The sequence below is a fragment of the Phoca vitulina genome, unplaced genomic scaffold, assembly GCF_004348235.1.
Source record: "Phoca vitulina isolate PV1807 unplaced genomic scaffold, GSC_HSeal_1.0 scaffold69, whole genome shotgun sequence".
NCBI classification, from domain to species: Eukaryota; Metazoa; Chordata; class Mammalia; order Carnivora; family Phocidae; genus Phoca; species Phoca vitulina.
In genome coordinates, this window is record NW_022589772.1 from 434,297 (window position 1) to 454,613 (window position 20,317).

The following is a 20,317-nucleotide window of genomic DNA, read 5'->3' on the forward strand; positions in this document are numbered from 1 at the left end:
GACCGGCCTCGGGATCTCTCCGACCGGCCACGGGATCTCTCCGACCGACCACGAGAACTTTCCGACCGGCTATGAGAACTCTTGGACTGGCTACGAGAACTCTCGGACTGGCTACAAGAACTCTCGGACTGGCTACTAGAACTCTCGGACTGGCTACTAGAACTCTCGGACTGGCCACGAGATCTCTCCGATTGGTCTGGAGATCTCGCTGACTGGCCACGAGATCTCTCAGATTGGCCTGGAGATCTCTCCAACTGGCCACTAGAACTTTCTGACTGGCCACGAGATCTCTCGGATTGGCCTCGAGATCTCTCTGACTGGCCACGAGAACTCTCTGACTGGCCATGAGAACTCTCTGACTGGCTACAAGAACTCTCCAACTGGCCATGAGATCTCTCTGAATGGTGTCGATTTTCTGATGATTGGCCTTGAGATCCTTCCAGTTGATGCTGGTTCCCCTCTGCCTGGCTTCCACTCTTCTCTGCTTGGGACTTAGAATTTTCATTGCACTTCTCCTGCAAAGAACCACAATTTTGCAAAACAAATATAATGATATTTTGTCAAAGCAATTTCTATGGGCAATTTTTTTAAAAATTTCATTGCCCCTATTTTTATAGACTAAACAGTTTTCAGAACTAACTGTTCAAGGCACCAGGAGGGAATACTAAAAAACAATCTCTGCTCAATCAATGCAATTTAAAATAATCCTTAATATTAAGAATTATATTAAATTTAGGGCCTTTTATGTTGGTTAATTCTCAGTGTTTATTTACCTGCTTATTTACAGGCTGCTTGTTTAAAGAGCTTTGTCCGGGCTTGAATCCAGAGGGTTCTTGGTATGGTTTTGTATCATTTCCTTTCTCAATGTTCTTTCTGAATCTTGAGAATCCTTTGAAAAAAATAATTATTTTCTGTATTTTCAGTCAGTAAATTCAATGTATCTCTCAGAAATATTATCTGTGATCTCACTGTTTTGACGCTATGCCTTGGGTTTGGAAAACTTGACATTTCATTAGTTTGATATCATCTGAGAGTCTCACCAAATTCTAGGAAAGTCTTTGCCATACTGTTTCTATTTGCATACCTTAATATAGTAGTCTTCTTTGTATACAATACTTCAAATTTGTTTTTATATGCCAACAAAGTTGGGGCATATCATCTATCTACTAGAAAAAGGAGAGATGGAGAAAAACTGTCTGCTTTGTATTAATCATGTAACTATTTCCCTCAGTTGTCTGCTTTGCTTTGGGTGTAAAGATAGTTTAAGAAACAAAGAAGATGGATCTCCAAAAGGCTCACAAAGATCAATTTTATGTTTAGTTAGAAACATGAGAATGGGATGGGGCGCCTGGGTGGCTCAGTCGGTTAAGCATCCGACTCTTGGTTTTGGGTCAGGTCATGGTCTCAGGGTTGTGGGCTGAAGCCCCACACTGGGCTCTGTGCTCAGCACAGACTCTGCTTGTCCCTCTCCCTCTGCTCCTCCCTGAGTGCATGCTCTCTCTCTAAAATAAATTTTTAAAAAAGAAACATGAGAATAGGTCACCTCACCATTCTTACCAGCTTTGTTCCTATAATAACCACCATCCCTCCATTTCTCAGAACCCGCTAAGCCACTGAAGGATTCAAACAAGGACTATAATGAAGCTGGGTGGGCAACTGGCAGGGACTTGGAGTAGTATGCACACTGTCAAGATGATCGCAGCCTGTTAACTAAACCATGAAGAGCCTTAATTGTTGGGAAGGCTTCTCTACAATGGCAGTCTGCAGCACATTCTTATTAAAATATGCAGACTGCACTGACCGATAGGATTAGAAATACAAAAAAGGCTTTCTTCATGTTCTGTACTCTGCCATACAGCATTTGATTTTTCAGAATGTGGATGCCATGGTGCTCAGATTATTAACCATGCTCTTACCCCTCCTGTATTGCTTCTTAAAGGTGGAATTGGACCAACCAGGCAAGCTTGTGACCAGGTATAAAATATTTATCATTCTCATCCTGCTCTCCCTTATGGAAGAAACACATATAAATTTTAAAAATTGTTTTCATTTGTCATGGCATAAATTCTTACCAAACCTATATGCCTACATTTCCAAGAAAAATAAAACTAGGAACATAATGCAACTTTAGAATACATTCCAAGTTTGAGAATTTGCTTACCTAGTTATTCACAAATATTTCAGATTCTTTGCAACGTTTGATTTTTAGTATACTTTACCTCTTTGCCGGCGATGCCTATGAGCCTTTGCTCGCTGTCTTGAAATTGGGTTGTTTTTTTTACGGTTCTCTGTTCCATTCTTTTTTGGTTCAGTGTTTTTACTTTCTAACTTTTTAAGGTTTATAATGTCATCTGTATTAGAAACACATGAAAAACAAAGACAATAGAAAAAGCCGAATTACAACGTGTCTCAAGTGAATAATCTATATTCTACCTCATCATATTTCAGAACATTGTAAAAATTAGTAGCCCTGAAAAATGATAACAGTATAATAATAATGAACTTGTAAAACCATAACAAAGATCAAACAATGCAGACACAGGGTATCAGATTGGATAAAAAAAACAAGCCCCATCATTATGCTGCCTGCAAGAGACTCATTTTAGACCCAAAGAGAGCACCTCCTGATTTAAAGTGAGGGGGTGGAAAACCATTTACCATGCTAATGGACATCAAAAGAAAGCTGGGGTGGCAATCCTTATATCAGACAAATTAGATTTTAAACCTAAGACTATAATAATAGATGAGGAAGGACACTATATCATACTTAAAGGGTCTATCCAACAAGAAGATCTAACAATTGTAAATATCTATGTCCCTAACATGGGAGCAGCCAATTATATAAGCCAATTAATAACAAAATCAAAGAAACACATCGACAACAATACAATAATAGTAGAGGATTTTAACACCCCCCTCATTGAAATGGACAGATCATCTAAGCAAAAGATCAACAAGGAAACAAAGGCTTTAAATGACACATTGGACCAGATGGACTTCACAGATATATTCAGAACATTCCATCCCAAAATAACAGAATACACATTCTTCTCTAGTGCCCATGGAACATTCTCCAGAATAGATCACATCCTAGGTAACAAATCAGGTCTCAACTGGTACCAAAAGATTGGGATCATTCCCTGCATATTTTCAGACCACAATATTTTGAAACTAGAATTCAATCACAAGAAGAAAATTGGAAAGAACTCAAATACATGGAGGCTAAAGAGCATCCTACTAAAGAATGAATGGGTCAACCAGGAAATTAAAGAAGAATTTAAAAAATTCATGGAAACAAATGAAAATGAAAACACAATGGTTCAAAATCTTTGGGATGCAGCAAAGGTGGTCCTAAGAGGAAAGTATATAGCAATACAAGCCTTTCTCAAGAAACAGGAAAGTTCTCAAATACACAACCTCACCCTACACCTAAAGGAACTGGAGAAAGAACAGCAAATAAAGCCTAAACCCAGCAGGAGAAGAGAAATAATAAAGAGCAGAGCAGAAATCAATGAAATAGAAACTAAAAGAACAGTAGAACAGATCAATGAAACTAGGAGCTGGTTCTTTGAAAGAATTAATACGATTGATAAACCCCTGGCCAGACTTAACAAAAAGAAAAGAGAAACGACCCAAATAAATAAAATCATGAATGAAAGAGGACAGATCACAAGGAACACCAAAGAAATACAAACAATTATAAGAACATATTAGGAGGAACCACATGCCAGCAAATTAGACAATCTGGAAGAAATGGATGCATTCCTAGAGACGTATAAACTACCAAAACTGAACCAGGAAGAAATAAAAAACCTGAACAGACCCATAACCAGTAAGGAAATTGAAACAGTAATCAAAAATCTCCCAACAAACAAGAGCCCAGGGCCAGATGACTTCCCAGGGAAATACTACCAAACATTTAAAGAAGAATTAATACCTATTCTTCTGACACTGTTCCAAAAAATAGAAATGGAAGGAAAACTTCCAAACTCATTTTATGAGGCCAGCACTACCTTGGTCCCAAAACCAGACAAAGACCCCATCAAAAAGGAGAACTACAGACCAATATCCCTGATGAATATGGATGCAACAATTCTCACCAAAATACTAACCAATAGGATCCAACAGTACATTAAAAAGGATTATTCACCATGACCAAGTGAGATTTATTCCTGGGCTGCAAGGTTGGTTCAACATCCACGAATCAATCAATGTGATACAATACATTAATAAAAGAAAGAACAAGAACCATATGATACTCTCAATAGATGCAGAGAAAGCATTTGACAAAGTACAGCATCCTTCCTTGATCAAAACTCTTCAGAGTGTAGGGATAGAGGGTACATACCTCGATATCATAAAAGCCATCTATGAAAAACCCACAGCGAATGTCATTCTCAATGGGGAAAAACTGAGAGCTTTCCCCTAAGGTCAGGAACATGGCAGGGATGTCCACTATCACCACTGCTATTCAATATAGTACTAGAAGTCCTAGCCTCAGCAATCAGACAACAAAAAGAAATGAGGCATCCGAATCAGCAAAGAAGTCAAACTCTCACTCTTTGCAGATGATATGATACTTTTATGTGGAAAACCCAAAAGACCCCACCCCAAAACTGCTAGAACTCATACAGGAATTCAGTAAAGTGGCAAGATATAAAATCAATGCACAAAATTCAGTTGCATTTATATACACCAACAATGAGACATAAGAAAGAGAAATTAAGGAGTCGATCTTATTTGCAATTGCACCCAAAACCATAAGATACCTAGGAATAAATCTAACCAAAGAGGCAAAGAATCTGTACTCAGAAAACTATAGAATACTCATGAAAGAAATTGAGGAAGACACAAAGAAATGGAAAAACGTTCCATGCTCATGGATTGGAAGAACAAATATTGTGAAAATGTGTATGCTACCTAGAGCAATCTACACATTTAATGCAATCTCTATCAAAATACCATCAACTTTTTTCAAAGAAATGGAACAAATAATCCTAAAATTTATGGAACCAGAAAAGACCCCAAATAGCCAGAGGAATGTTGAAAAAGAAAAACAAAGCTGGGGGCATCACAATTCCGGACTTCAAGCTCTATTACAAAGCTGTCATCATCAAGACAGTATGGTACTGGCACAAAAACAGACACATAGATCAATGGAACAGAATAGAGAGCCCAGAAATGGACCCTCAACTCTATGGTCAAGTAATCTTCGACAAAGCAACAAAGAATGTGCAATGGAAAACAGACAGTCTCTTCAACAAATGGTGTTGGGAAAATTGGACAGCCACACGCAGAAGAATGAAACTGGACCATTTCCTTACACCACACACAAAAATAGACTCAAAATGGATGAAAGACCTAAATGTGAGGCAGGAATCCATCAAAATCCTAGAGGAGAACACAGGCAGCAACCTCTTCGACCTCACCTCCAGCAACTTCTTCCTAGAAACATCACCAAAGGCAAGGGAAACAAGGGCAAAAATGAACTATTGGGACTTCATCAAGATAAAAAGCTTTTGCACAGCAAAGGAAACAATCAACAAAACCAAAAGACAACCGACAGAATGGGAGAAGATATTTGCAAATGACAGATAAAGGGCTAGTATCCAAAGTCTATAAAGAACTTATTAAACTCAACACCCAGAGAACAAATAATCCAATCAAGAAATGGGCAGAAGACATGAACAGACATTTCTGCAAAGAAGGCATCCAAATGGCCAACAGACACATGAAAAAGTGCTCAACATCACTGGGCATCAGGGAAATACAAATCAAAACCTGAATGAGATACCACCTCACACCAGTCAGAATGGCTAAAATTAACAAGTCAGGAAACGACAGATGTTGGCAAGGATGCGGAGAAGGGGGAACCCTCCTACACTGTTGGTGGGAATGCAAGCTGGTGCAGCCACTCTGGAAAACAGTATGGTGGCTCCTCAAAAAGTTGAAAATAGAGGTACCCTATGACCCAGCAATTGCACTACTGGGTATTTACCCCAAAGATACAAATGTAGTGATCCGAAGGAGCACCTGCACCCCAATGTTGATAGCAACAATGTCCACAATAACCAAACTATAGAAAGGGCCTAGATGTCCATCAAGAGATGAATGGATAAAGAAGATGTGGTATATATATATATATATATATAATGGAATATTATGCAGCCATCAAAAAATGAAATCTTGCCATTTACAATGACATGGATGGAATTAGAGGATATTATGCTAAGCTAAATAAGTCAATCAGAGAAAGACAATTATCATATGATCTCACTGATATGAGGAATTTGAGAAACGAGACAGAGGATCATAGGGGAAGGGAGGGGAAAATGAAACAAGACGAAACCAGAGAGGGAGACAAAGCCTAAGAGACTCTTAATCTCAGGACACAAACTGAGGGTTGCTAGAGTAGAGGGGGAGGGAGGGATGGGGTGCCTGGGTGATGGACATTGGAGAGGGTATGTGCTATGGTGAGCGCTGTGAATTGTGTAAGACTGATGAATCACAGACCTATACCCCTAAAACTAATAATACATTATATATTAATTAAAAAAAAAAATCTTGCAGGACACCACTTTGTATAATTAATTTGAAACAGAATTGAAAAGAAAATGCTATTTTAATAAGAATATCACATTCAAATGGAGGGTCACTAGCTGGGGCGCTGCTGGGTGCTGATACACCAAAGATTTTTTTATTTTTATTTTTTTAAAGATTTTATTTACTTATTTGACAGAGTGAGAGATAGCGAGAGCAGGAACACAAGCAGGGGGAGTGGGAAAGGGAGAAGCAGGCTTCCTGCCGAGCAGGGAGCCCAATGTGGGACTCGATCCCAAGACCCTGGGATCATGACCTGAGCCGAAGGCAGACGCTTAACGACTGAGCCACCCAGGCGCCCACACCAAAGATATTTTTAATCTCCAACCCCTCCCCCTCGTCAGCCCTGAAACAATGGCCAACCAGGCTTGCAGGGACACAGTGAGATGGGTGACTTCCTAAATAGGAGAGCAAAACCTCAGAGAGGAGAAAGTGAAGAGCAAGCTTCTCCCTGAGTCAGTGGTTTCACAAGGCCCTGAGGCCATGAGGGAGTGCTCCAGGACCAGCCTGTCTTGTGGCCCTCACCGACAATTTTCAGTGACTACATTTTTCCTGACTTCTGAGTCACCAAAAATAAGGCAAGCTCCATCTTAGAATCACATGAGGATTAAATAAGATGGAAAAAGTCTTACGCTCATGCAGTACTACAGCTACAGTTGAGAAACATCAACCCAATGCTTTATTCCAGGGATGGCTGAATGGATAAACCCTGTGGATCCATAATAACACCTTTAAATTGGGTAGTACTTTAAAGTTCACAAAGCACTTCCATATAAAATCTCTTGACACAGTACCTGGCATACATGTGACACTCAGTAAATGAGACAATAAATGAACAAACGCTTATCAAGGGTCTCATGTACGTCAGATAGTGCACCCCCACTCTTAAAGGTCAGCAGAGATTAGCCTCACTTTTTTTTTTTTTTTAAAGATTTTATTTATTTTTTGACAGAGAGAGAGCCAGCGAGAGAGGGAACACAAGCAGGGGGGAGTGGGAGAGGGAGAAGCAGGCTTCCCGCTGAGCAGGGAGCCTGATGGGGGGCTCGACCCCAGGACCCTGAGATTGTGACCTGAGCCGAAGGTAGACGCTTAATGACTGATCCACCCAGGCGCCCCATCCTCACTTTTTAAAGAAGGAAACAGACTTACACGACTTTCTTTTTTTTTTAAGATTTTATTTATTTACTTGATAGAGAGAGAGAGAGCACAAGCAGGGAGAGTGGTAGGCAGAGGGAGAAGGAGAAGCAGGCCACCCCCATGGAGCAGGGAGCCCGATGCGGGACTCGATCCCAGCACCCTGGGATCATGACCTGAGCGGAAGGCAGATGCTTCACCAACTGAGCCACCCAGGCACCCCCTTACCTGACTTTCTTGAGGGCAAAAGATTAATATGTTAAGAATCCAGGACAGATTCTAAGTCGAAGATTCTTGCCACTACATTACACTTCCTCCTTCAAGAGCTCAGCTATCCCTGGGGCACCTGGGTGGCTCAGTCAGTTAAGTGTCTCCTTCCGCTCAGGTCATGATCCCAGGGTCCTGGGATGGAGTCCTGAGTGAGAGTTGGAGTTGGAGTCGGAGCTGGTGTCGGGCTCCCTGCTCAGCAGGGAGTCTGCTACTCCCTCCTTCTGCCCCTCCCCCTGCTTGTGCATTCTCTCTCTCTCAAATAAATAAATAAAATTTTAAAAAAAGGAAAAAAAAAAGCTCAGCTATCCCAAGAATGAGGAGAGCAGCACCCAGGCTAGTGATCCTACATTTGAATGTGATATTCTTATTAAAATAGCATTTTCCTTTCAATTCTGTTTCCAATTAATTACACAAAGTCAAGTTTAGCACTCAAGTAGTATAAGGCCACCGCTAATATGGTATTCGAGTACTCACTTTGACCTGTCCCCTGGCTTTACAGAGATTGACTGTCATTGTTCACATTCAACAAATAGATAAAGGTTTCATATCTGCTACTTGGCCAATAGCATCAAGATATTTTGACTTACAGTAATTATTCTAGAAGAGAGATGGTAGAAATAGACTATGATATCCATCCAAATCTACCAAAAGGAGACTCTCTGGGTGAAAAATACATTATTTTCCCACTTACTTAGCCTTACTCTAAGGCTGTTTATCACCCTAAATGTACTGACATTTACATTTTCATAAAAATAGTCACTGATTTCACCCAATTTAGCCTCATAAGTGATAGTACTGGCTTTTCTTTAAAATATCAGCAGCCCTGGGGCTCCTGGGTGGCTCAGTTGGTTAAGCATCCAACTCTTGGTTTCAGCTCAGGTTATGATCTCCTGGGTCCTGAGATCAAGCCCCACGTCCCTTGGACTCCACTGTCAGCGGGGAGTCTGCTTAAAGATTCTCTCCCTCTGCCCCTCCCCACACTCGCGTTTTCTCTCTCTCCCCCCCCCCAACCTCTCTGAACTAAATAAATAAATCTTTAAAATATCAGCATCCCTGTAATACGGATTCAGGGATGTCCCACACCTGCTATATAAAATTCACTTAACTAATGGGAAATTCAATTTTGTCTTTGGTATTTTTCCATTTTTGTTATATTTTCCCGCAGTTAAATTTCATGTCAGAGGGCTCACTTGTGCAAGGGAAGATAAGCACAGCAAAGTAGAATGCAGGAAAACAAGCAAAACGGACATAGACAGCAGGGCAGTCTATATAGTCAGACCTGACAGTCTATAACACAGGTAATTGAAACTCTGTTTAAAAGCTGAAAAGGATGTCATCAGTATGTTTTAGACTTAAAAATAATCACCCACATGTATGTTTCATTTAAACTGCCTCCTAAGGGGCACCTGGGTGGCTCAGTTGGTTAAGCGACTGCCTTTGGCTCAGGTCATGATCCTGGAGTCCCTGGATCGAGTCCCACATAGGGCTCCCTGCTCGGCAGGGAGTCTGCTTCGCCCTCTGACCCTATCCCCTCTCATGTGTTCTCTCTCTCTCATTCTCTCTCTCAAATAAATAAATAAAATCTTTAAAAATAAATAAATAAACTGCCTCCTAAGGCACCTGGGTGGCTCAGTATGTTAAGCGTCTGCCTTTGGCTCAGGTCATGATATCAGGGTCCGGGGATTGAGCCCCACATCAGGCTCCCTGCTCAGCGAGGAGTCTGCTTCTCCCTCTGGCCCTCCCCCTGCTTGTGCTCTCTTTCTCTCAAAAACAAATAAATATTTAAAAAAGAATAAAATAAACAGCCTACTAAAAACAAAACAAAACAAAACAAAACTGCCTCCTAAATTAGCTTTCCTGAAATAAGACGAAAATATAGCATTCACTAAAATATAAAGGTGAAAAGAAGCCTAGAATCACCCTGAATCTGGAATGGAAACACCTGAGCAGAAAAACACTGATCCCTTATTTTACAAATGAGAAAACTGCAGCCCAGAGAGGAGTAGTGGTGCACCCAAGGTTAGCTAACGGCAGAACTGGGATTAGAACACAAAGCTCCTCAACACAAAGGGTTTTTAAAGTCATCCTAAGATTTTTCTTTTTTTTTTTTTAAGATTTTATTTATTTTTGGGGGCGCCTGGGTGGCTCAGTCGTTAAGTGTCTGCCTTTGGCTCAGGTCATGATCCTGTGATCCTGGGATCAAGCCCCGCATCGGGCTCCCTGCTCAGTGGGAAGCCTGCTTCTCCCTCTCCTGCTCCCCTGCTTGTGTTCCCTCTCTCGCTGTCTCTCTCTCTGTCAAATAAATAAATAAAAGATTTTATTTTTTGACACACACACACAGAGAGAGAGAGAGAGAGAGCACAAGCAGGGGGAGTGGCAGGCAGAGGGAGAGGGAGAAGCAGCCTCCTCACCAAGCAGGGAGCCCCATACAGGGCTTGATGCTAAGACCCTGGGATCATGACCTGAGCTGAAGGCAGTTGCCCCACTGGCTGAGCCACCCAGGCACCGCAGTGCTAAGATTTTTCAACATTATCTGTATCCTATAGGTCAGGTAGTTCTGTACCCTGACTGTGCATCAGAATCACCTGAAGACATTTATTTTAAAATACAGAGTCCCTATGCAAGATTATGATTCAGTAGGCCTGGAATGGGACTCAAGTATTTGTTTTTTAAAGTCCTCCAAGGAACTCTGATGTTTAACCCAAATTGTCAGCAACTGCTGTGAGCAAACGAAGAAACGTCAAAGAGCATATGAGTGAGATTATGAAATTGATGGTTTGGGGAAATAGCAATTTATGATCAGGAGTAAATTGTAGAATAAAGTCAGATTACAAAAAGGAAAACTAATTATTTTGGGGTAGGCAGAGGGACGTCAATAGTCCAAGCATGAAGAGATCAAAGTTTATACTAAGGTGGTGCCAGGGGGAAAGGTAAAAGAGAAACAAAAAGTCCTCTCCCCATTCACCTCAGGTGCAATGGGACGGGCATCCACAGACCCACCCTCTTCTACTCATCCACTTGTAAGCACAAAGCTCTTTCCCCAGAGTTCACACTATTCTCCCTGAACCACCAGTCACCCAAGATAACTCCTCAAGTCACCAAGGAAATGAGGCTGTATGGGGAAGGAAGAGGAACCCATAAAGAGATGTTCTTAGAACTATAGTAAGGGAGAGGTCTTCCTAGAATTCTCTGTTTGACCCTGAAATACATTATTGTGTAACATATTATTATAAACAGTTGTTACAATCCAAATATCACTGAATGGACTTTTGTGCACTGCCCTAGAATCCTACTCACCCTTTATAACGTTGTTTCAACAGGGAAATTCTTCCTGCATCCAACAGCTGTCATACAAATGAGGTACTGGAGCACAACACCACTTCGACAGCTGGGAACTGCCTGTATATGATTAAGTACCAACTGAATAATGCAGAGACGAACTACGCCAAGACCGCAGAGAAAAGACAAACTACTGAGTACTGGAACAGCTGCAACATCTTTGTGGTGGAGCTGGGTAAGATGGGTAGGATGTGAATGAGGGGAAAGATCCCGGCACTTGAAGAAAGAGAAACAACACAAGAAAAGGCTTGGAGCCACGAATTAATACAGTGTGTTCAGGGAGAAGATCAGCTTGGCTAGAATGGAAGATTAGTGCTGGAGAGTTCTAGGGGAAAGGTTAGACTGACAAGGTAGATGATGAAAAGCCTTGAGTGTCAGGACACTTGGGTGGCTCAGTCAGTTAAGCATCCGACTTTGGCTCAGGTCATGATCTCAGGGTTGTGGGATGGAGCGTGGGATGGAGCCCAGGATGAAGCCTGGCATCCAGCCCAGCGTCGGGTTCTGCGCTCAGCAGGGAGTCTGCTGAAAATTCTCTCTCTCTCTCTCCCTCTGTCCCTCCTCCCCACTCATGCACTTTCTTTCTCTCTCTCTCTCTCTAAAGTAAATAAACTTTTTTTAAATAAAAAGGAGGGGCGCCTGGGTGGCTCAGTCGTTAAGTGTCTGCCTTCGGCTCAGGTCATAACCCCAGGATTCTGGGATCGAGCCCCTCTTCGGGCTCCCTGCTCGGTGGGAGGCCTGCTTCTCCCTCTCCCACTCCCCCGCTTGTGTTCCCTCTGTCGCTGTCTCTCTCCCTGTAAAAAAATAAATAAAATCTTAAAGAAAAAAAAGAAAAGCCTTGGGTGTCAGTATCTCAATGCACAGTAAGGGACAGGAGCTAAGGCATAAGTAGTGAGGGTTATAGATGAGGGTGAGGGGAGAACCCCATACTATCTCTAGCAGTGCCATCTCAAACTATCAAATAATAAGCACTTACTGAGAGCATTCTATGTGCTTGGCAATATGCAAGGTATTATCTGAAATCAGGAAATTGATCAATGCTTTTTATTTTTTAGTTTTTTTTTTTTAAGATTTTATTTATTTATGAGACAGAGAGAGCGAGCACAAGCAGGGGGAGTAGCAGGCAGAGGGAGAGGGAAAAGCAGGCTCCCCGCTGAGCAAGGAGCCCAATGCGGGACTTGATCCCAAGACCCTGAGATCATGACCTGAGCTGAAGGCAGACGCTTCACCTACTGAGCCACCCAGAGGCCCCAGTGCTTTTTAAATAATAGAGAGAGGGGCCTCTGGATGGCTCAGTCTGAGGAGTGCGTGACTCTTGATCTCAGGGTCGTGAGTTTGAGCCCCACGATGGGTATAGAGATTACTTAAATAAAAACTTAAAAAAATAATAGAGAATTGATATTATCACTGCACAGCTATTTGAAAGGAAACTGCATCTTTTCTGTGATCCAATAATTTTAATTTCATTTGACTGTCTTTAGAAACTAAGTCCACATTTTAAAGGAAACTTGTTTTAACAAAAAATGTAAAGCTGCCTAGACTACAAAAGGAGGGTAATCAAAGAAAAGGTGAATGCTAGGCATATTTAAATATAACATTACATCTTTAAAAGCAAATGCGTTTGGTATATTCCAAGTCCAGCTGTGCATAGCTCCCAATCAAGTAGAAAAGCTTTATATAATATAGATCTTTTATCTCACCTCTCGCCAAATGCTGACTATTCCATTTCTCTTCGCACTTAGAACACCGATATGGTGTCACCTCAGGACAAGCCTGTATGACATAGTACCTGTCTAAACTATTGCAAGATGCAAACATCAGTATCTAAGATACAAACTGTGATGAAAGTCAAGTGAGTAGGAAATTTTAATCTTGAAAGTGCTTTAGATTCAAAATGGAGAAAAGAAATATATTTTAGTTTTATAATCTTAAACATCCATTCTATGCTGGATTTTCTAGAAATAAACCTAGTACAATTTCATAAGTAAAGAAACCTAGTACAATTTCCTAAGTATTTCATATTAAATTAACAAATGTTCAAATTGAAATATAATTAAAAAAATGGTATTAGGAAAAGGCATCTATGCCCCAACATAAAAATGTACCATGAGAGGCACCTGGGTGGCTCAGTTGTTAAGCGTCTGCCTTCAGCTGGGGTCATGATCCCAGGGTCCTGGGATCGAGCCCCGCATCGGGCTCCCTGCTTGGCAGGAAGCCTGCTTCTCCCTCTCCCACTCCCCCTGCTTGTGTTCCCTCTCTTGCTGTGTCTCTCTCTGTCACAAAAATAAATAAAATCTTTAAAAAAAAAATGTACCACGAGACTAAAAAAACAAAAAAACAAAAACAAACAAAAACTCAGGTATAGCCAAGTGAAAGTATCAATAAATTTAACAGTGACATTCTTTTAATTCTTTTTCTAAATGGTTCTTTATTTGACTATAGAGACAAGAGAGTATAGTGCCCTTCCAGCTCTAAAATTCTATTAAGAAGATTATAAAATTGAAGAAAAGGGGCACCTGGGTGGCTCAGTCGTTGGGCGTCTGCCTTCGGCTTGGGTCATGATCCCGGGGGCCTGGGATCGAGCCCAGCATCGGGCTCCCTGCTCGGTGGGAGGCCTGCTTCTCCCTCTCCCACTCCCCCTGCTTGTGTTCCTGCTCTTGCTATCTCTCTCTGTGTCAAATAAATAGAGTCTTTAATAAAATAAATTAATTAAATAAATAAATAAATAAATAAAATAAAATTGAAGAAAAAACCCTGTAGTGTAAGAAGTATTTCTGTTTCATAGGAATTCTTAGATAATAGTGAGTGTTTAATAAACAATTGAACTGAATTGGCATTTAGTAGTTGCTGACACTAAACAATTTTCTCATACGTACACATGTGGCCTGTAAAAAGTACTTAATTCTTCTATTTTTTTTCCCCTCTAAATATACAGGTGTGTGTTAAGTTGGCCAAGGTTAATAGATGGTTACACAGCAGAAAAAAACTGAGAAACACAAGTCTTGATTTTTTAAATATAATGGTCATTTACAAACTTATTTAGAAACTTAATTACTTTCGGGGCACCTGGGTAGGTCAGATGATTAAGCATCTGCCTTCAGCTCAGGAGATGATCTCCAAGTCCTGGGATCAAGCCCCTCATCAGGCTCCCTGCTCAGCGGGGAGCCTGCTTCTCCCTTTCCCTCTACCTCTCCCCCTGCTCTGTCTCTCTCTCTCTCTCAAATGAATAAATAAAATCTTAAAAAAAAAAAGAAAAAACTTAATTACTTTTTTAAAGTTTCCATTATTTGCACCCTTGGAATATATTGCAGGTTTGCTTTTATTTTTGTTTTTTTAAGTGAAATTATACATAATTTTAACTCCAGACTTCATAATTCCAGAGACCACCATTTGATTTCTTGCATTGTAATGAAATTGCACAAGAATATACAGTATACATCTAGAAATCACAGATCTTATCAGCTACGATTTAGAGATGAAATCCAATTGCTGCTCAGCCTGTCCACAAAGAAGAGAAAACAAATGGCTTTTGGACCTAAGTAAGGTGTGGAACGACCTTTTCAGCATAGTCTATGAGGTTATGAAGAAGGTGTCTTCTTTTTTTAAATTTTTTTTTAAGATTTTATTTATTTATTTGAGAGACAGAGTGAGAGAGTACAAGCAGGGAGAACGACAGAGTAAGAGGGAGAAGCAGGCTAACCGCTGAGCAGGGAGCCCGATGTGGGGTTCGATCCCAGGACCCTGGGATCACAACCCAAGCCGAAGACAGATGCTTAACTGACTGAGCCATCCAGGCGCCCTGAAGGTGTCTTTAACATAACAATCAGGGGCGCCTGGGTGGCTCAGTCGTTAGGCGTCTGCCTTCCGCTCGGGTCATGATCCCAGGGTCCTGGGATTGAGCCCCGCATCGGGCTCCCTGCTCAGCGGGAAGCCTGCTTCTCCCTCTCCCATTCCCCCTGCTTATGTTCCCTCTCTCACTGTGTCTCTCTCTGTCAAATATATAAATTAAAAAAAAATCTTTAAAAAAAAAATCTTTAACATAACAATCAACCTTCCAGATTTTCATGTCCTTTCCCTTAGTTCTCAGGATATGATATCATTACAGAGACATGGTGCTATATTCCTGCTTACTCTCCGTATGATATTCTCCACTGACTCCATCTGAGAATACCTAGCTAGTCTCTCAAGGAGAACCATTTGGTTCAGACCTCACTAAAGACACTCAAATTTGAATTCTTGACCTAAGTAAGATTCATGTCAGAAAAACACCGTGAGGACTGAAGAAAGACAACATTCTTCAAACAGTTTAAAATAGATCACCCAGGGGCACCTGGGTGGCTTAATCGGTTAAGTGTCTGCCTTCAGCTCAGGTCATGATCCCAGGGTACTGGGATCAAGTTCCATGTTGGGCTCCCTGGGGAGCCCACGAGGGGCTCCTTCTGCCCCTCCTCCCACTTGTTTTCTCAATCGTTCTCTCTCTCTCAAATAAATAAAATCATAAATAAATAAATAAAATAAGATAAAATAAAATAAAATAGATCACCCAGGGCACCTGGCTGGCTTAGTTGGAAGAGCAGACAACTCTTGATCTCTGCATTGTGAGTTTGAGTCCCATGTTGGGTGTAGAAATTACTTAAATAAATAAACTTTTTAAAAAATAGATCACCCAGCTTGAGGTGCCATATAATTAAATTTTGATATAAATCATATAACCAATTTTCTTGTAAAAAGCATAATTAGGGGCGCCTGGGTGGCTCAGTCAGTTAAGCATCTGCCTTCAGCTCAAGTCATGATCCCAGGGTCCTAGGATCGAGCCCCGCATCGGGCTCCTTGCTCAGCAAGGAGTCTGCTTCTCCCTCTGCTCCCCCTGCTTGTGCTCTCTCTCTCTCTGTCAAATAAATAAATAAAATCTGTAAAAAAAAAAAAAAAAAAGCATATTATTTTGTATTTTAGAAGGCGTTGAAATCACTATTTTATTACTTGTGAACGTTTAAAACATACCCCAATTTTTGTAAACATCGTTCTATAATTTTTTAAATATGTAAAATACCTTGGGGCACCTGGGTGGCTCAGTCGTTAAGTGTCTGCCTTCAGCTCAAGTCATGATCTCAGGGTCCTGGGATCGAGCCCCGCATCAGGCTCCCTGCTCTGCAGGAAGCCCGCTTCTCCCTCTCCCACTCCCCCTGCTTGTGTTCCCTATCGTGCTGTGTCTCTGTCAAATAAATAAATAAAATCTTTAAAAAAAAAATAAATAAATATGTAAAATACCAGAAACCTTAAAAAATGTGACTTAGTTTCCTCTCAATTTCTGACAGACTCTGAGTATACATACTTCCAAACATTTAAAACAACATATAATTGCATATATTTCCTTAGCTGCCTCCCCAACTGGATTATCAGCTTGAGAAGAAGCCATTGTTTATCTATCAGTGTACCAAGTACCTAGCACAGTGCTTAATATAGAGTGGATGCTTGGGGCACCTAGGTGGCTCAGTCATTAAGCGTCTGCCTTCGGCTCAGGTCATGATCCCAGCGTCCTGGGATCAATCCCCGCAAAGGGCTCCCTGCTCAGTGGGGAGCCTGCTTCTCCCTCTCCCACTCCCCCTGCTTGTGTTCCCTCTCTCACTGTGTCTCTTTCTGTCAAATAAATAAATAAATTAATTAATTAATTAAAAAAAAAAAACAGGGGCGCCTGGGTGGCTCAGTCGTTAAGCGTCTGCCTTCGGCTCAGGTCATGATCCCAGGGTCCTGGGATCGAGCCCCGCATCGGGCTCTCTGCTCAGCGGGAAGCCTGCTTCTCCCTCTTCCATTCCCCCCTGCTTGTGTTCCCTCTCTCGCTGTCTCTCTCTCTCTGTCAAAATAAATAAATAAAATCTTTAAAAAAAAAAAAAACAAAAAACAGAGTGGAAGCTTTATAAACATTTATGGATCTATGATTATATCTAGCAAGCAGAAAGGTTTTTTTTTCTTTCAGACTACAGTACTTTTGCATTAGTCTCCTTTAGACAGAAGTGGTGAAGAGGGCAGTACAGCTCCTATTAAGTTCTTGCTGTTGCCAGTTCCAATTTTGGTTTTATTTTTGCCTTTTACTTCTTTTTTTTTAATATTTTATTTTTAAGTAATCTCTACATCCAATGTGGGGCTCAAACCTAACACCCCGAGATCAAGAGTCACATGCTCCACCCACTGAGTCAGCCAAGCGCCCCATATTTTTACCTTTTATTTCTAAAAAAACACTGTAATACCTTCTGAAAATGTTTACTAGGGACAAGAACAAAAATAAATTTGCAGAGGGCACCTGGGTGGCTTAGTCGGTTAAGCATCTACCTTCAGCTCAGGTCTTGATCCCGGGGTCCTGGGATCAAGTCCCGCATCGGGCTCCCCTACTTCTCCTTCTGCCTCTGCCTCTCTCTCTGTCTCTCATGAATAAATAAATAAAATCTTCAAAAAAATAATTTGTAGATCCTTTTCCTATTTTAGTACATCTTATTACAATGGAAGTAATAAGGGGCACCTGGGTGGCTCAGTCGGTTAAGCATCTGCCTTCCACTCAGGTCATGATCCCTGGGTCCCAGGATCGAGGGCCGCATCGGGCTCCCTGCTCAGCGGGGAGTCTGTTTCTCCCTCTCCCTCTGCCTGCCGCTCCCCCTGCTTGTGCACTCTTTCTCTCTCTCATAAAAATAAATAAATAAAATCCTTAAAAAAAACAATGGAAGTAATAAATATCCTTGCATTCAATATAAATATTATAAATAATATAAAATTATATATAATACATAAATAACATAAATAAACATAAAACTGCTTTTTAAACGCACATGTGCATAATCCAATGACAGGTATGCATTGTTAAAAGTAATATTTTCACTTTAATAAAGTCATGGGGAAATTTACTGGAAAAGTATGGATTTCTCATCAATTCACGGAAGCAACATGTATTTGCTCTTTATGACGTATTTTTCTTGGCTTCAAACTGGAAGGACCTTTCATGACTTAACAGTTTTGCCTGTTCCCCTTGAAAAACTCAAAAGCTATGCTCTCATCTGTCTGAAATGATATAAATATGGATTTGGGGAACCAAGGTTTGAGATCATGAAACAGTGAAATCAACAAAAGAAAAGCACAGGCAACATTAGGTTTTACCTCCATGCTATAGATTCTCCTTGGCTCTGGCATTTGCCCCCAAATTCATGCTCCTGGTGACAGGGCAGAGCCTAGAATAAGGCAAATGAGGCACTCACCTCAGGCATCAAATTTTAGGATGCTCCAAAAAAACTCAGTATTAAACACAACCTATTTAAAAATAAAAATCAACACAAGAACAATCCTTGATGAATAAAATATCAACAACAAAAACCAGATCAGACCCTGTGCACACACAACACGGCCTCACTTGCTTCACCCTGCTCCTTTATTTACAAAAACATGTGATCAGCCAGAGGGCTTTAGTTTGTCCATTTGATCTTAAAAAATATTTCATTAAAAATATTATCTCAGGGCAGGGTCGTGCCTGGGTGGCCCAGTTGGTTAAGCTTCTGACTCTTGATTTCGGCTCAGATCGTGATCTCAGGGTTGTGAGATTGAGCCCCACGTCAGGCTCTGCACTCAGCATGGAGTCTGCTCAGGATTCTCTCCCTTTCCCTCTGCCCCTCCTGCTGCTCTCTCTAAAATAAAATAAATAATAAAAATGTTTAAAAATATTATCTTGGGGCTCCAGGGTGGCTCAATCGGTTAAGCAACCAACTCTTGATCTCAGCTCAGGTCTTGATCTTGGGGTTGTGAGTTCCTTTTTTTTTTTTTAGTATTATTCTACTCTTTTTTTTTTTTTTTAAGATTTTATTTATTTATTTGAGAGAGAGAGATAACAAGCAGGGTAAGGGGCAGAAGGAGAAGCAGGCTCTCCACTGAGCAGAGAGCCCGATGGAGGGCTTGATCCCAGGACTCCAGGATCATGACCTGAGCTGAAGGCAGACGCTTAAACAACTGAGCCACCCAGACACTCCTTGGGTTTGTGAGTTCAAGCCCCACATCGGGCTCCACACTGGGTGTAGAGCCTACTTAAAAAAAAATTATCTCTGGGGTGCCTGGGTGGCTCAGTTGTCAAGTGTCTGCCTTCGGCTCAGGTCATGATCCCATGGTCCTGGGATCGAGCCCCACATCGGGCTCCCTGCTCCACGGGGAGCCTGCTTCTCCCTCTCCCACTCCCCCTGCTTGTGTTCCCTCTCTTGCTGTGTCTCTGTCAAGTAAATAAAATCTTAAAAAAAAAAAAAAAATTATCTCGATCATCAATTTTTTTTAAAGATTTACTTATTTATTTTAGAGAGAGAGAAAGCAAGAGCAGGGGGAAGGGCAGAGGGAAAGAATCTTCAAGCAGACTCCCCGTACTCGGGGCTCAATCTCACGACCCATGAGATCATGAGCTGAGCTGAAACCAAGAGTTGGATGCTTTCCCACTGAGCCACCCAGGTGCCCCTCAATCATTGAATTTTTATTGCCTCCTTAAATTTTGCACCCTTGGGGCGCCTGGGTGGCTCAGATGTTAAGTGTCTGCCTTTGGCTCAAGTCATGGTCCCAGGGTCCTGGGATCGAGACCTGAATCGGGCTCCCTGATCAGCGGGAAGTCTGCTTCTCCCTCTCCCACTCCCCCGCTTGTGTTCCCTCTCTCGCTGTCTCTCTCTCTGTCAAATAAATAAATAAAATCTTTAAAAAAATTTTTGCACCCTTGGCAAGTGCCTCACTTGCCTCACCTTAGTCCCAGTCCTGCCCAGTGACCAAATATTACTTTTTAAAAGTCACTTTAATGCCACGAAATATTTCAGAACTCATGTTGGAGCCTGGGGTGAAGGGCAAGTAACAGTCTGGAATCCAGAAGAGTAAACCCTATTGATACCCGTGGTGAAATAGATTGTTAAAAACACATTAAAGAAAAAAAACAAGAAAATGTCTTAGGTACTATTCAGGGCCATTCCCTCTCAGA

General features: G+C 41.4%; 1 protein-coding gene across 1 annotated transcript in view; it reads right to left on the reverse strand.

Annotated features, from left to right (window-relative positions):
• Positions 1-20,317, reverse strand: part of LUZP4 (leucine zipper protein 4) — a 54,887-nt gene that overhangs the window by 18,164 nt on the left and 16,406 nt on the right. Inside the window, 4 exon segments of the mRNA XM_032392766.1 lie at positions 8-139; positions 141-515; positions 774-889; positions 2,220-2,351. Coding sequence (XP_032248657.1) covers positions 8-139; positions 141-515; positions 774-889; positions 2,220-2,351 — 755 coding nt within the window.